The 16,096-nt window shown below is 41.8% G+C and overlaps 1 protein-coding gene across 2 annotated transcripts in view; it reads left to right on the forward strand.

Moving 5' to 3' along the window:
- Positions 1-16,096, forward strand: part of KCNH1 (potassium voltage-gated channel subfamily H member 1) — a 742,144-nt gene that overhangs the window by 537,448 nt on the left and 188,600 nt on the right. For both annotated transcript variants that reach the window (XM_003410287.3, XM_003410286.4), the window contains exon 8: positions 9,613-9,812. In XM_003410287.3, coding sequence (XP_003410335.2) covers positions 9,613-9,812 — 200 coding nt within the window. The remainder of the gene's footprint in view (positions 1-9,612; positions 9,813-16,096) is intronic.

Raw genomic sequence — 16,096 nt, forward strand, 5'->3', positions numbered from 1 at the left:
CCTCAGCATAAAAAAACAAAAACTCTCACAACTTGGATCCACAATGAATGGCCATGGAAGCAGTGCTCAAGAAATCAAACAACTTATTGCATTCGGCAAATCTACTGCAAAAGACCTCTTTCAAGTGTTAAAAGCAAAAATGTCACTTTGAGGACTAAGGTGTGCCTGACTCAAGCCATGATATTTTCAATCACCTCATATGCATGTGAAAGCTGGACAATGAAAAAGGAACACTGAAGAAGAATTGATTCCTTTGAATTATGGTATTGGTGAAGAATATTAAATATACCATGGACTGCCAGAAGGGGGAACAAATCTATCTTGGAAGATACAGCCAGAATGCTCCTTGGAAATGAGGATGGCGAGACTTTGTCTCAAGTGCTTTGGACATGTTATCAGAAGGGACCAGTCTTTGAAGAAGGACATCATGCTTTGTAAAGTAGGGGGTCAGCAAAAAAGAGGAAGACCCTCGATGAGATGGAGTGACACAGTGGCTACAACAATGGGCACACACATAACAATGATTGTAATGATGGTGCAAACCAGGCAGTGTTTCCTTCTGTTGTACATTGGGCCGCTATGAGTCGAAATGGACTTGAAGGCACCTAACAACAACAAAACAACATCTGTACTCCAGCAAAAGTAATTGGTGAATAATCTAGCCAGCCTTAACTGGATTAAACAATTCCTGAAATTAAACAAGAAATTTCAAGAAAAGATAGCAAGTCCTAGTGCCATGCTTCTCAAAATTCCCTGCAAAATTAGCTTCACCTGGGATTTTGTTAGAAATATAAACTCTTGGGGGCCAACACAAAGCCTAATGAATCAGAAGGTCTGGGGTCGAGACCCACAGCAGTTTTGATAAGGCTTTAAATGATTCTGATATACTCTAAAGTTGGAGAATCAACTTTGGCTTTTGGGTTTTGGAGCCAGACAGATTCTGGGCTTTGGCCTCACTGCCCACTGTTTCTCTGATTTTGGGCTTCAGTTTCCTTATCTGCTAAATGTTGTTGTTGTTGGTAGGTATCATTTAGTCGGTTCTGACTTATAGCGACCCTTTAGGACATAGCAGAACTGCCCCATAGGGTTTCCAAGGAGCAGTTGGTGGATTTGAACTGCTGACCTTTTGGTTAGCAGCCAAGCTGTCATCTGCTACGCTACCAGGGAGCAGTGGATAAGAGCTAAATAGTTACGATAATACCTTGAGGTAGTCATTATTGTTATTTATTGTTATTACATTGCTCTGAGTACTTGGATTTTAAGATTTGGAAAGTATTTTTCACTTTCAAAGGGGTTACCTTGGGTCAATTCTAATAGCCTTTGCAGACCATTAATATCGCTTCTGTTAATAACAGCTGAATGAACACACATATTTATTTTGGATCACTACTGAGACCCCACTAAAGCAACACCAAGGGGCAGGGTTTTTCAGAGCATACACCCATAAGACAAAGAGAATGAGAGAAGAGTCAATGGCAACAAAATTTCAAAAGCTTAAAGTAGCGATTGACTCCGCAAACCCAAGAGAGCTGAATCCTAGCTAACGGAGGGGAAATCTGAAGAACAACTTGATTTATAACACTGTTCCAACCCATAGCTACCCTATATGGCAGAGTAGAACTGCCCCATAGGGTTTCCCGGGCTCTAATCTTTATGGGAGCAGATCGCCAGGTCTTTTCTCCTGCATCTTTCACTTAGCAGTGCTTTAACCATTGTGCCACCAGGACTCCTTGATTTATACAGTAGAACCCCCAAAAGGCTGAGGCACCTGTAGCAACAAATGTTTCTAGAAGTGAGGGTGAAGGTGGGGCTGAGAAAAGGAGGACTGGTTGAAAATGCGTTTAAGAAGCAGATGTCCTTCTGGATTCTATGCAGCCAGGTCATTGGTTCTCCCCAACTCATAGAAGCTTGATTCAGCCTCGAAATGTCTCTGGTCTGGAAGATATCAGGCAGAGTGGAAGGCTGGAGTACTATATGAAAACAGGGAATAAGAAAAATTTATACGTTGTGAGCGTTGAGACCTTCAACCTTCTTCTTCCCATTTGATTCTGAATGCTGCCAGCATTCTCCAAGCAAGAGATTGAAAGGGCCTTCTGTGGGTAGTCTGAGCAGTACAAAAGAGAAATCCTAAAGCTGATGATATTGTGAGGTCTTCATCCTAGAGTGGATTCTCACAGCTGACAATCCCCACACATACACACAAAGCTTTTCATCAGTTTCCTAGTGCCTCACTCTTAAATACGAGTAAGCATCTAAAGATTGTCGTATATTTATAACATGAAAGACAGACAAACAAACAAATAAATGAAACAAAGACCAAGTGGAAAGAAGAAAACTTAAAAATATATCTATCATTGATACCCTCTGAGAAAATGAGAGAAGGTATTACATCAATGAAACAGAACAGAATGCTACTAAAAAGGAATATTCAGAGAATAACAAAAAAATAAAAACCTCATAAAAATTAAAAATCTGACAGCAAATTAAAAAGTAAATAAAAGGGTTAGAAGATAAAAGTTAAAAAAACTCTCCAATAAACTAGTAGAAAATAAAAGAGAAAAATTAGAAAATTAGATTAATCCAGGAACCCAAAAGTAGGAGGATCTAGAATAGAGAAATAAAAAGGAAGAAATTGTCAAAGAAATAATCCAAGAAAATTTCCTTGAAATGAAAGGCATAAATTTCCATATTTTAAGAATTTATTGAAATCTTGGCACAATGGATGAAAACTGAACCAAAATCATCATGAATTTTCAAAACACTGTGGAAAAGGAGTTTCCAGAGAAAAGAAAACAGGTTTAATATGAAGGATAAAGAATCTAAATGGGTTTTAACTACTTAAGAACAAGAGGAGACAATGGAGAAATTCTTCCAAAATTTGGAGAGAAAGTATCTCCAAAGTTGAATTCCACACCTATGCAAACTATTGATCAAGTGTAAGGGTAGAATAAAAACATTTTCAGAGATGTTAGGTCTCACGAATTTTCCTCCCATATACTCTTTCTTAGAAAGCTATTGGACAATCCCTTGTACCAAAGAAGGAGTAAACCAAGAAAGCGAAAGACATAGGATACAGGAATGAGGGTACCTAACCCAAGTTAAGTAAAGGGACTTCCCAGGATAGTGGTGAAGATAGAGACAGACAGCTGCAATGGAATAGGTCAGAAACTCCTGGAGAGATTTCTTTAAGGAGATGAAATTGGTCGTGTGTTTTAATACATTAAGAAGAGATTCACTCACTTGGAGGGAGAGTTTGGAATTCGATAAGTGAAAAGTACACTAAGCAAATGAAGACCATTACTAACTGCAGGGAAAAGAAAATATGGCAGGAGAGGAAAAGTAATCACAACATATGTACTATGTGGCTCAGCTGTGATACCATTCACCTTGTCGTAATAACAAAGACACAGAATTTTGACCTAACCAAAAAGACAATACAACTACATTGGGAGGATGGGGCAATGGGAAGAAGTATGTGGTATGAGTGTGTGGCAGGGGTGAGAGGGTAAAAAAGAGCTAAATTCTCATCTTTCATAGTGAAAAGCCAGTGGATAATGTCTAAGGGATAATGACATAGCAATATGAGCGTAGTATCATATATGGAAGGTCAGTAGAAAATAATCAGCTAATACAATTGAAAACAAGTGCCTCAGCAGAAGTGGAAGTTTGGTGAAAAGAAGGGGGTGGGGGACTAAGGAATTGTTTTTAAATGCTTCATCATTTATCTTTTTAAACTAGGTGTATGTATAATGTAGATGAAAATAAAAACTGAATTTTCAAAAAGGAAACAAAAACTTTTGCCATTCTTCTCCCCAAATTTGCATATGGCTATAGGGGACAATGCCTGGAGTGTGCAAACAGTTAATGCACCCGGCTACTAACCAAAATGTTGGTGGTCCAAGTTCACCCAAAGGTGCCTCAGAAGAAAGGCCTGGCGATCTACTTCTGAAAAATCAGCCATTGAAACCCTGTGGCACACAGATCTACCCTGCCATGCCATGAGTCACAGACAACTCCATGGAAACTTTTTTTTCCTACTTTAAGGACTAAAGAATACTCGTGATCTTATTTTTCTTTGGGCAGGACCTAGAGCTCTTCACTATGATACAATATAAAACTAAGCCACTTAAAGGAAAGAAATCTGCTATCCAAATTTGTATTTTGCTTTGGGGTTGGGAGCGATCTCCTTACTTCTTTTACAAAATGGAAGGGCCCAATTAATCCACATTTAGAGTCACCCAAGTCAACTTATGCGCTGTGAGGTCAGGCTTTCTTTACTCTCATGACAGTGACTTTACCATCTCCCTCACTCTTTCTCAAAGCACACTCATAGATCTATGAAGGTGATAGCTGGACTCATGTCTTCTCTTCCAGTTGTTGTTAGCTGCTGTCCAGTCAGCCCCTGATTCATGGCGACTCCATGCACTATGGGATCGCACTGTTGTGATCCATAGGGTTTTCATTGGCTGATTTTCCTGAGTAGATCACCAGGCCTTTCTTCATAGTCTGTCTTAGACTGGAAGCTCCAGTGAAAAATGTGTGGCATCACTGCAACACGAAATTCTCCACTGACAGACAGGGGGTGGCTGCGCTTGAGGTACATTGGCTGGGGGCTTGAATTCTACCACTGAACCACCAATGCCCCCTTTATTCCCAGTTGGGTTTTGAGTATTTAATGGCTTATGCTTTGTATATTAGATATCAGTAAATAAAATGATGTATTATATAATCGCATTTTATATAAAACCAGGGAAGGGACATTGAGAGAGGAATTATTTATTTTTAATAATAGTAGTACTTCATAATAGTTATAGTAATTGAATAAGGCCCTCCTGAGGATGCTTAACCATCCCGGAAGCCTCAGAGGCAGGCTAGGATGCAAGTAGCCATGGGCGTACATAGTGGATGTAGCCTCATTGTCCTGACAGCCTGACCAGCACTCCAGTGTCTCAGACCTGCTGCCTGGCTCTCAGATCAGGAAAAGCTATTTTTACTGTATTTGGCGTAACTATTTCTTTTTTTTAAGTTTAAGATTAAGTTCATTTTCTGTCAGCCATCCTGGGAAAGGCATCCCTGCTCTTGACCCGAGGCCCTGGGTTCCCTGTGAATCAGAAAACAGTCAGAGCTGAGGCAGGCCTGCTGTATGGATTCCTGAGTTAGGGTCAGCCTCACTGGGCACAAGGCCATCTGCCCAGGCCCTGGGAGGATGGCTCTGAGCATATGCAGTGACATCTGACCGACATGGAGGAGGCAGGGGTTGTTATAAGTTGAGAAAAGCCCGTATCTGCATCATTCAAGCCTTTGACTACTCTACATTTTTTCTGGCTCCTTTTGTTTGAATTGACACCATTCCTGGTACCTTACCAGAGCTGGTAGCCCTTCTGAGATCCTCATTTACAGTACCCTTCAGGTGGCTTGTGCTCTCAGTGTTTGATGGGGTCATACCCAGCACGACAGATCAAACTAAAGATTTTCTTCCCTTACCTCTAGGTCCGTGGCTTTCTCTCTTATTTTTTCCCTCCTGTAGTGGGTGTGTCAACTGAGTCCTGAATAAGGTTGTTTGGAAGAAATGATTGTGGTGCATCCACAAAATGGAATATTATTCAACAATAAAAAGAAAAGAACTATTGATACACACAACTTGGATGGACCTCAAGGGCATTATACTAAGCGAAAAAAGCCTATCTCAAAAGGTCACATGCTGTATGATTCTATGAATATAATATTCTTGAAACGACAAAATTATAAAAAAGGATAACAGATTACTGGTTGCCAGGAGTTAGGGATAATATGGGTGAGTATGACTAACAAGGATATCACAAGGGAGATCTTCGTGCTGCTGGAATAGTTCCGTATCTCAAATGCGGTGGTGGTTACATGAATCTATGTGATAAAATGACACAGAACTGTACACATAATTTATAGCAATGTCAGTCTCTTTGTTTTGATAATTTGCTATAGTTACTTAAGATGTAACCAATGGGGATAACTAGGTGAAGGATACACAAAATCTCTTTGTACTACCTACGTAACTACTGTGAATTTATAATCATTTAAAAACAAAAAAATTAAGGAATAAATTATTGACATGTATAATGACATGGATGAATCTGAAAACAATTATGCTGAGCGAAAGAAGCCAATCAAGAAAAAAAAATTTTTAATAGATACACTGGACTACATCAAAACGAAAAACTTCTGTTACAAAGGATGCTATCAAACAAGTGAAAAGACAACTCACAGTATGGGAGAAAGTATTTGCAAATCATATATTGGATAAGGGATGTGTATGCAGAATATGTAAAGAACTCTTAAAACTCAAAAAAAGAAAAGCCAATCCAATTAGAAATGGGCAAAGGATTTGAGAAGACACTTCTCAAAGATGATATATACATGGCCAATAAGCACATGGAGAGCTGTCAATATCATTAGTTGCTGGGGAAATGCAACTCAAAACCACAATGAGATAGCAGTTCACACTTACTAAGATGGCAGTAATCAAAAAGATGGACAATAACAAGTGTTAATGAGAGTGTGAAGACTTTGGAGTCCTCATACACTGCTGGTGGGAATGTAAAATGGTGCAGCCACTTTGGAAAACAATTTGGCAGTTTTACAAAATATTAAACATAGGATTGCCATGTGACCCAGCAATTTCAATTCTGGCTATATAACCAAGAGAATAGAAAACATATGTTCACATGGGAACTTGTATACAAATGTACGTGGCAGAATTATTTGCAATAGCCAAAGAGGGGAAATAACCCATACGTCCCTCAGCGGATGAATACATACAGAAAATGTCTAATATTTTGTTGTTGGGTGCCATCAAGTTAATTCCAACTCATGATAGCCCTATAGGACAGAATAGAACTGCCCCATAGGTTTTCCTAAGCTGTGATCTTTATAGGAGCAGATCATCAGGCCTTTTTTCCCCTTGGTGTGGCTGGTAGGTTAGCAGCCGAGCACTTAACCTTTGGGCCACTAGGGCTCCTTAATATCCCTACAATGGAATATTATTCAGAAACAAAAAAGGAATGATGTATTGATACATGTTACAACATGGATGAAATTTTAAAACATTCTACGTGAAAGAAGTCAGGCACTAAATGCCACATATTGTGTGATTTCATAAAAGAAATGCCCAGAATAAAAAAAGATAAAATAAAAAATAAAACCCACTGTTGTGGAGTCGATTCTGACTCATAGTGACCCCATAGGGTTTCCGAGGCTGTAAATCTCTTTGAAAGCAGACTGCCAAATCTTTTTCCCAAGGAGCCGCTGGTGGTTTCAAACCACCAACCTTTCAGTTAGCAGTGGATTGCTTTAACCACTGTGCCACCAGTGCTCCTTATATATACAGGCAGAAAGTAGATCAGTGATTTCAGGGCTGATGAGTTAAGAAGGGGCATGGGGAGTGATTGCAGGTGGGCATAGGGTTTCTTTTAGGGCTGGTGGAAATATTCTAAACTTGGGTTGTGGTGATGGTTACACAGCTTTAAATATACTAAAAACCATTGAATTGTATACTTTAAATAGATACATCTTATGGTATGTGAATTACAAGTTAATAAAGATATTTAAAAAATACATAATATATGATTCCATGTATATAAAATTCTAGAAAATGCAGACTGAAAGCAAATCAGTGGTTGCTGAGGGATGAGAGGGTGAGGAGGGGATTGGTGGGAGAAAAGGGGTGAAAAAGAGCGTGACAAAACTTTTTGGAGTGATGGATGTGTTCACTATCTTGATTGTGATGATGGTTTCATGGATATATACACATATCAAAACAAAACTATATACTTTAAATATGTACAGTTCATTGTATGTTAATAACGCCTCAATTGAAAAAAAAAGCAAAAATGCTTGCAATTCATTGGCTTTACAAACATTCCTTGGGCATTGGTATAGTGTTAGACCCTGGGGATACAATGACAAGGAAAATATGGATCCAGCCCTCAAGCAACTCATACTCTGTCAGGGCACAGGCAAAAAAGAAGCATGTGATTGCAACTTGGAATAATGTGAGCTAATATAGAAATAGGCCTGGCGGACCATGGCTACCCTCATGGCGGCAGATAGAAGGAGGGTGTTCTGGAAGACTTTCTGGAAGTGGTGGTGCTTGTGCTCAGCATTCAAGGGCAAATGGGAGTTGGAGGTAAAGGTGGGGTTTTATGATGACTGTGGTCTTCATGATACTAATATCAGAGGAAGAATCTTAGCATACAGTATATAGTTGTTACAGGTCATTGGGGACCTGATTTTATTCGTGCCACATCAAAGCTATGCCTTTTCCCCCCGGGAGCCACATTACAGTGAAACAGATTATTGCATTGACATGCACCTTAACAATAAGTGCAAAACAAGGGTATAACATCCTTTATTGTACTCTGTAGACTTGGTATCATTTATGTGTCATTGTATATTCAAGGTCTGTCCCTCCCACTACATTATTTGCTCCATGGAGATCAAAACTGAGTGTTTCAATTACCACCCTCTTCCCAGCTGTGGTTAAGAACTTGGCTACCAACCAAAAGGTCAGCAGTTTGAATCCACCAGCCCCTCTTTGGAAACCCTATGTTCTCTATGAGTCAGAATTGACTCAATGGCAATGGGTTTGGTTTGGTTTGGGGGCCCAGCAGGTAGTAGAGTGATTGGAACATTGCTTGTTATTGTTATTAGTTGCCATTGAGTCAATCTCTCACTCATGGCAACCCCATGCACAATGTAACAAAACACTTTCTGATCCTGTGGCATCCTCATGATCGGCTGCAGATCAGACTGTTGCAAACCATAGGATCTTCATTGGCTTATTTTTGGAAGTAGATCATCAGGCCTTTCTTCCTAATCTGTCTTAGTCTGGAAGCTCTGCTGAAACCTATTCAGCATCAAAGCAACAAGCAAGCCTCTGCTGACAGATGGGGTGGTGGCTGTGTATGATGTGCATTGGCTAGGATTTGAACCTGGCTCTCTGGCATCAAAGATGAGAATTCTACCACTGAATCACCAATGCCTGGTACATAGAAGGCCTTGATAAAGATTATGTGCTGGTGGCACAGTGGTTAAGTGCTCTGCTGCTAACCAAAAGGTTGGTGGCTTGGACTCACCAGCTACTCTGAAGGAGAAAGATGTGGCAGTCTGCTTCCATAAAGAATATAGCCTTGGAGACCATATGGGGCAATTCTGCTCTGTCCTACAGGGTCACTATGAGTCAGAATTGACTCGACAGCAATGGGTTTGGTTTTAGATTTTGGTTTTGTGTTTGGATAGCCATGGAGCACATAGAAGCACATTTGACTGACAGCCTCAGGCATAGCTCAAACTTTTTGTGACAAGTATCAAGTGAATCAGTACGAGTGGCCCCCTACTTCTATCTGTCTCCTAGATTTGGCCCTGGTCCTCCTGCTCCCATGCACCCTAATCTTGCATTGCACATGTTTATCCTCATGGCCTGGTGTCAGGGGACTCTTTTTTCTCTTGAAATGGGATCTGGACCATTTGCCCTGAGGTAGGACAGCACTAGCCATTGGCCTGCTCTGAACAAATTGTCTTTGGTCCTGACTCAAAGATGACTCACATATTATTTCTCCTCCTCCTCCTCACCTCTAGCACTTCTCTATGCCACCATCTTTGGGAACGTGACGACCATTTTCCAGCAGATGTACGCCAACACAAACAGGTACCATGAGATGCTCAACAGTGTTCGAGACTTCCTAAAGCTTTACCAGGTGCCGAAAGGACTGAGTGAGCGAGTCATGGATTATATCGTGTCCACCTGGTCCATGTCCAGAGGCATTGACACAGAGAAGGTAAGGAGCACAAGATGTTCAATGCACCCCTTGCCCGGATTTCTGGCAGGTCCCTGTCACTATACTGCTGCCATTTTTGAATGATCTTCAGCAAAATTTTGCTTGCGTGTGATATCAGTGATATTGTTCTATAATTTCCGCATTCAGTTGGATCACCTTTCTTGAGAATAGGCATAAATATGGATCTCTTCCAGTCAGTTGGCCAGGAAGCCGTCTTCCATATTTCTTGGCATAGACTAGGGAGCACCTCCAGTGCTGCATCTGTTTGTTGAAACATCTCAGTTGATATTACGTCAATTCCTGGAGCCTTGTTTTTTGCCAATGCCTTCAGTACAGCTTGAACTTCTTCCTTCAGTACCATTGCTTCCTGATTATGTGTTACCTCTTGAAATGGTTGAATATCGACTAATTCTTTTTGGTATAATGACTCTGTGTATTCCTCCCATTTTCTTTTGATGCTTCCTGCATCGCTCATAGAATCCTTCACTATTACAACTCGAGGCTTGAATTTTTTCCTCAGTTCTTTCAGCTTGAGAAACACTGAGCATGTTCTTCCCTTTTGGTTTTCTATCTCCAGCTCTTTGCACATGTCTTTGTAATACTTTGTCTTCTCAAGCCGCCCTTTGAAATCTTCTGTTCAATTCTTTTACTACATCATTTCTTCCTTTTGCTTTAGCTGCTTGATGTTAGCGAGCAAGTTTCAGAGTCTTCTCTGACATCCATCTTGGTCTTTTCTTTCTTTCCTGTCTTTTCAATGACCTCCTGCTTTCTTCATGTATGATGTCCTTGATGTCCTTCCGCAGCTCATCTGGTCTTCAGTCACTAATGTTCGATGCGTCAAATCTATTCTTGAGATGGTCTCTAAATTCAGGTGGGATATACTCAAGGTCATATTTTGGCTCTCATGGACTTGCTCTGATTTTCTTCACTTTCAGCTTGAACTTGCATATGAGCAGTTGATGGTCTGTTCCACAGTTGGCCCCTGGCCTTGTTCTCACTGATGATATTGAGCTTTTCCATCGTCTTTTTCCACAGATGTAGTCAATTTGGTTCCTGTGTGTTCCATCAGGTGAGGCCCATGTGTATAGTCTCCGTTTATGTTGGTGAAAGAAAGTATTTGCAACGAAGTCATTGGTCTTGAAAAATTCTATCATTTGATCTCCAGCATTGTTCCTGTCACCAAGGCCATATTTTCCAACTACTGATCCTTCTTCGTTTCCAACTTTCACATTCCAATCACCAGTAATTATCAATGCATCCTGATTGCATGTTCGATCAATTTCAGACTGCAGAAGCTGATAAAAATCTTGTGTTTCTTCATCTTTGGCCTTAGTGGTTGGTGTGTAAATTTGAATAATAATCGTATTAACTAGTCTTCCTTGTAGGCGTATGGATATTATCCTATCACTGACAGCGTTGTACTTCAGGATAGATCTTGAAATGTTCTTTTTGACGATGAATGCAACATTACTCCTCTTCAAGTTGTCATTCCCAGTATAGTAGACTATATGATTGTCTGATTCAAAATGGCCAATACCAGTCCATTTCAGCTCACTAATGACTAGGATATCGATGTTTATGCGTTCCATTTCATTTTTGATGATTTCCAATTTTCCTAGATTCATACTTTATAAATTCCAGGTTCCAATTATTAATGGATATTTGCAGCTGTGTCTTCTCATTTTGAGCTGTACCATCTCAGCAAATGAAGGTCCCAAAAGCTTTACTCCATCCAAGCCATTTAGGTTGACTCTACTTTGAGGAAGCAGCTTTTCCCCAGTCGTCTTTTGAGTGTCTTCCCCCCATGTGTCTGTCAGCTTGTCGTACTGTGGGGGCTTATCTGTTGCTGTGATGCCGGAAGCTATGCCACTGGTATTCAGATACCAACAGGGTCACCCATGGAGGACAGGTTTCAGCTGAGCTTCCAGACTAAGACAGACTAGGAAAAAGGACCTGGCAGTCTACTTCTGTAAAGCATTAACCAGTAAAAACCTTATGAATAGCAGTAGAACAGTGTCTAATGGGTTTGGGATTGGTTATCCATGCTCCTACTCCTCCTCCATTGGAATAGTCAATTGAGGGTTGACAATTTAAAAAGGGAATGTAAACCGCTCATTAAAAGGAATGTTAATTTGCTTTGGCTAGTATCAGCAATTATAACAACAACAAGGACAATGACACAGTGCCAGCTGTCATTTCTTAAACGTGCATTAAGTACAGATATTTTGCATTAACCCTAACGCCTGGCCCTGCACAAGTACTTTACCTACATTACCCCATTTAGGCTTCACACTAACTTTGAAGCCCCTTTGTTTCTAGGGAGAGATGAGGACACAGAGGTCCAATGAATTTAGTAACTGCCTCAGGTCACACAGTTAAGAAATGAAAGAGCCAGGATTTGAACCCAGTTTTGTCCGACTCCAAAGCTTATGCTTTTCCTACTATTACTCTTTTGTTACTATTATTATTTAACTGGAGGGAAGTTATTTACTTAATATTTATTATTATTTATATTTACTGGAGGGAAGAAGGATGAGTCCAAATGGAGTGGCTCTCATTTCTCAGATGTGCGGGGCATCAATTTAGAGCAGGACTTAGTCCCTGGTTTTGCCAACCACCTGCCCCAGATGGAGCCCATTGTTTCTGCTCTTCTGTTTCAACAGTGCCCTAGGGCCCATGCTGGGTGGGTGCCTGGCAGCCGATGGATCAGAAAGGAACTTTGATCTCTCCACCAGGGACTCCTTTTCCTGGGGGCCAGGATGCCTTTGAAAATCTGGCTTTCTGGGAAGAAATCCTTCCCTTCTCTCCCTACAGTTGGGCTGGGCAGCTGCCCAAAGGAAACAGCCCAGTCAGCATTTACTTGCCCTCCCTCCCCTTTTCTACTGTCTCTCTCTCCTAAAGGACTTTAGGATTTGCCCCAGGTCCTGGTTTGCTCTGAGGGGAAATAGCCACAAACTCACTGCAGAGCCCAGAGGGCTTGGGGTGACTGCTCCTCCTGGCATTGGCTTCTGTCAGGCAACTGCTAGGGACAGACCAGTACTGTGGTCCCATGTCTTTCCCTGGCTTCGCCTTCCCCATGCCCTTCTTTTCTTAATTGAGGTAAATGCATATATATAACAAATCATCTGCCAATTCGACAGTTTTTACATGTACAGTTCAGTGACATGAATTGCCTTCATCATGTTGTGCAACCGACACCACTGTCTTTTTCCAAATTACTCCAACAACACTACCAGAAACTCAGTGCCCTCTAAGCTGAGACTGTCCTGCCCATGCCCTTGGAGATCAGAAGGGGTCAGTGATAACCAAAGGAGCCAAGGGGATGATGGGAATCTCCAGTTTTATCAGTAATTAGTTTCTGAGCTTGAGCATGTTGTTTGTCCCTCTGAGCCTCAGTTTCCAGGTCTGCATGCCTGGAAGCTAGATGACCTGTAAGGCCCCTTTTGGCTATGACCTTCTGAACTTCAAATCTTCCTTCAGGGTGACTTGCTGCTGCCGCTTCAATAACAACAACAAAACAATAGTCCACATGTATTAAGCCCTGGCTGCATGCCCGGCATTTGTGCCAGAGTTTTGTGAGCAACGGCTCACAGAATCCTCAGGAGAATTCTATAGTCAAGTTGGAAAATGAAGACTCCGGAAAGAAGCTTAGTATTGCTTCAATGTCACATGACTTCTAAGTGATAAAGCCAGGATTTGTATTCAGATCTGTCTGATCCTAAAGCCTGTTCTTTTAACCACTATTCTCACTTTCCAGCCAGGGGGAGGCTCCATTTGCCAACTTTTTGGTGACACCTCCCTGTCGCCACCAAGGCCCTCAAGGAACAGCAAAGATGGTAACTCTTCAGAACCAAGCAGCAGGGAATGTGGCCTGGGAAGGCTTTGGGGTCTGGGCTCTCAGAGCTGATGCCTTCTCTCAGGCAGAGCCATTCAGGGCCCTCCCACCTACCCCCAGTGTGGAGCCAGCAGAGCCGAGGTGACGATGGAGGTGACTGAAGGCCGTGACAGTCTGTAGTTTCTGCACTCCAGCTTCCCTTGTCTCCTCACACATACTCTCCGGCAGCTTTGAGAACAGTGCCCATGAATAAAACCTTGTCCCGGCGCCAAGGCCTTGTTCTACTAGCAGCCCGTGCCACCAAAGCTTCATCCAGGGGAAACCAAATATTTGAAGGTGAACTCACCTGGGGACTAACTCTTGATTCCGAACCACTGAGCAGAGTTTTGACATGACATGTGGGGCATCCCTCCCTCCCTGTGTTATGCTGGGAGAGCAGAGGACCCAATTATGTCTGTGTTGTGCAAGAGTCTTGTCCTTAGTGGGCCTCGATGAAAGAGTACTTAGCAATCATGTTGCCCAAGCACTGGAAGTTTGAGCTTTCCTCCCTGCCTTGGTCAGTTGGCCCTCTCCACTCACTTCCTAGCCATCCTGCAGCCTGAGAGCAGAAGACCTGAGGCACACAGAGAGAGGGGACCTATTATGGGCCAGACACTGTCCTGCATAGTGTGCTGGTAGATGTCATTTCATTTAATTATCGCAAGTCAATGTTAAACCAAACCAGTGGCTGGCAAGTCAATTCCAACTCATGGCAATCCCGTATGTGTCCGAGTAGAACTGTGCTCTATGGGGTTTTCAATGACTGATGTTTAGGGAAGTAAATCACCAGGTCTTTCTTCTGAGGTACCTCTGGGTGGACTTGAGCCTCCAACGTTTAATTAGTAGCTGAGCGCGTTAACCATGTGCTTCACCCAGGGACTCCGAGTCCATGTTAGTAGTCTGGGTTTTACAGGAGAAACTGAGGTGTAGAGCAATTAAAGTAACTCTTTCCACTGCTATGACTCCATGCAAAGCACAGGGGCCCCAGAGAAAGATGGGGATACGAGAGGGGCCTTCTTAGGCAAGGAGAGATTTCAGCTGGATTGTGAAGGAGGCTGAGGGACCTCCAAGTTCAAGGATGAGCCCTAGATGCAGAGGCAAATGGGTTATGCTAAGGCAGATAAGCTGAATGGGGAAGAACCCAGCCACTCAAGGAAGTATCTTCATTGAGCACGTTTGATTTTATGCTCCCAGCTTTGTTCACAGGCTAGGATGGGAGAAATGAAACCTGTATTTTAGAAACACTCCTGATTTCTCTGGAAAAGTCCAGTTGAAGGTATCTATTGTGTCACTTAATACTTGGTGTGTAAGGAGCCATACAGTGGTTTCTTGCAGAAACTGTCCAGGAAAATGCTTCTCCCTCTTGAAAAGCCTGAGAATTTCTTCACTTATTTTGCCTTTAATTTTGGGATGTTGATGGTGCAGTGGTTAACTGTTCAGCTGCTAACCAAAAGGTCGGCAGTTTAAATCCACCACCCACTCCTTGAAAACCCTAAGGTGCAGTTCTAGTCTATCCTGTAGGGTCACTATAGTCAGAATCAAATCCAGGGCAACAAATTTTTCTTTTTCTTTTTTTGTTTTTGAGGGTGAAATTATAATCCTGCTGGTTTTGACTAGTTACATATTATAGGAATTGGTTAGTGTCTAAACTGGACTCTCTAGTCAGACTACCTACTTGGAGATCCCAGCTCTGCCATTTCCTGGATGAGAACCTTTGGGTAAAGTATTTAACTTCTCTGTGCCTCAGTTTCCTCATCTGTAATCTGGGCATAATAATAGCATTTACATCATAGGGTTTATGTGAGCATTAAATCAGCTAATGTACATTTAAAATGTAAAATGGCAATCTTCCCTGCCTTTCCCTATTCTTTTTCCCTTCTTCATTGTTCTCCTTAGAATTTACCACCACATTTTATCTTATTTATTTTGCTTATTATTTGTGTCTTCCCACTAGATGGTAGGTTACATGAGGGCAGGAATTTATGTCCAGTTTGTTCACTGCTCCATCCTCAGAGCCTAGCATAATGCCCAGCATGCAATAAGGTGCCTGATAAATGTGGATTAAATGAATGAATGACTCAGAAGTGCTTAGCAGTGCCTGGCACACAGTAAGTGCTCAGTATCTGTTACCTTACACCTCTTTAAATCATACCTCCTATTGAGTACATCAACAGATTGTGCCAGCTCTGTCTTGAACATATATTCTGAATGTGACCACTTCCCCCTGGCTCTACAGCCAGCATCCCAGTCTAAGTCTTTATCATTTTTCTCCTGGACTGCTGCAGGAGCAACCTAACTGGAGCCCTTGCCTCCACTCTTGCCACCCTACACTTGGCACTCTACCCCACTCAGTAGCTGTAACAATCCTTTTAAAATGTAATTCAGGTCATGTCCTGCACTTCTCTGTTCA

This window comes from Loxodonta africana, chromosome 20 (assembly GCF_030014295.1).
Source record: "Loxodonta africana isolate mLoxAfr1 chromosome 20, mLoxAfr1.hap2, whole genome shotgun sequence".
NCBI lineage: Eukaryota > Metazoa > Chordata > Mammalia > Proboscidea > Elephantidae > Loxodonta > Loxodonta africana.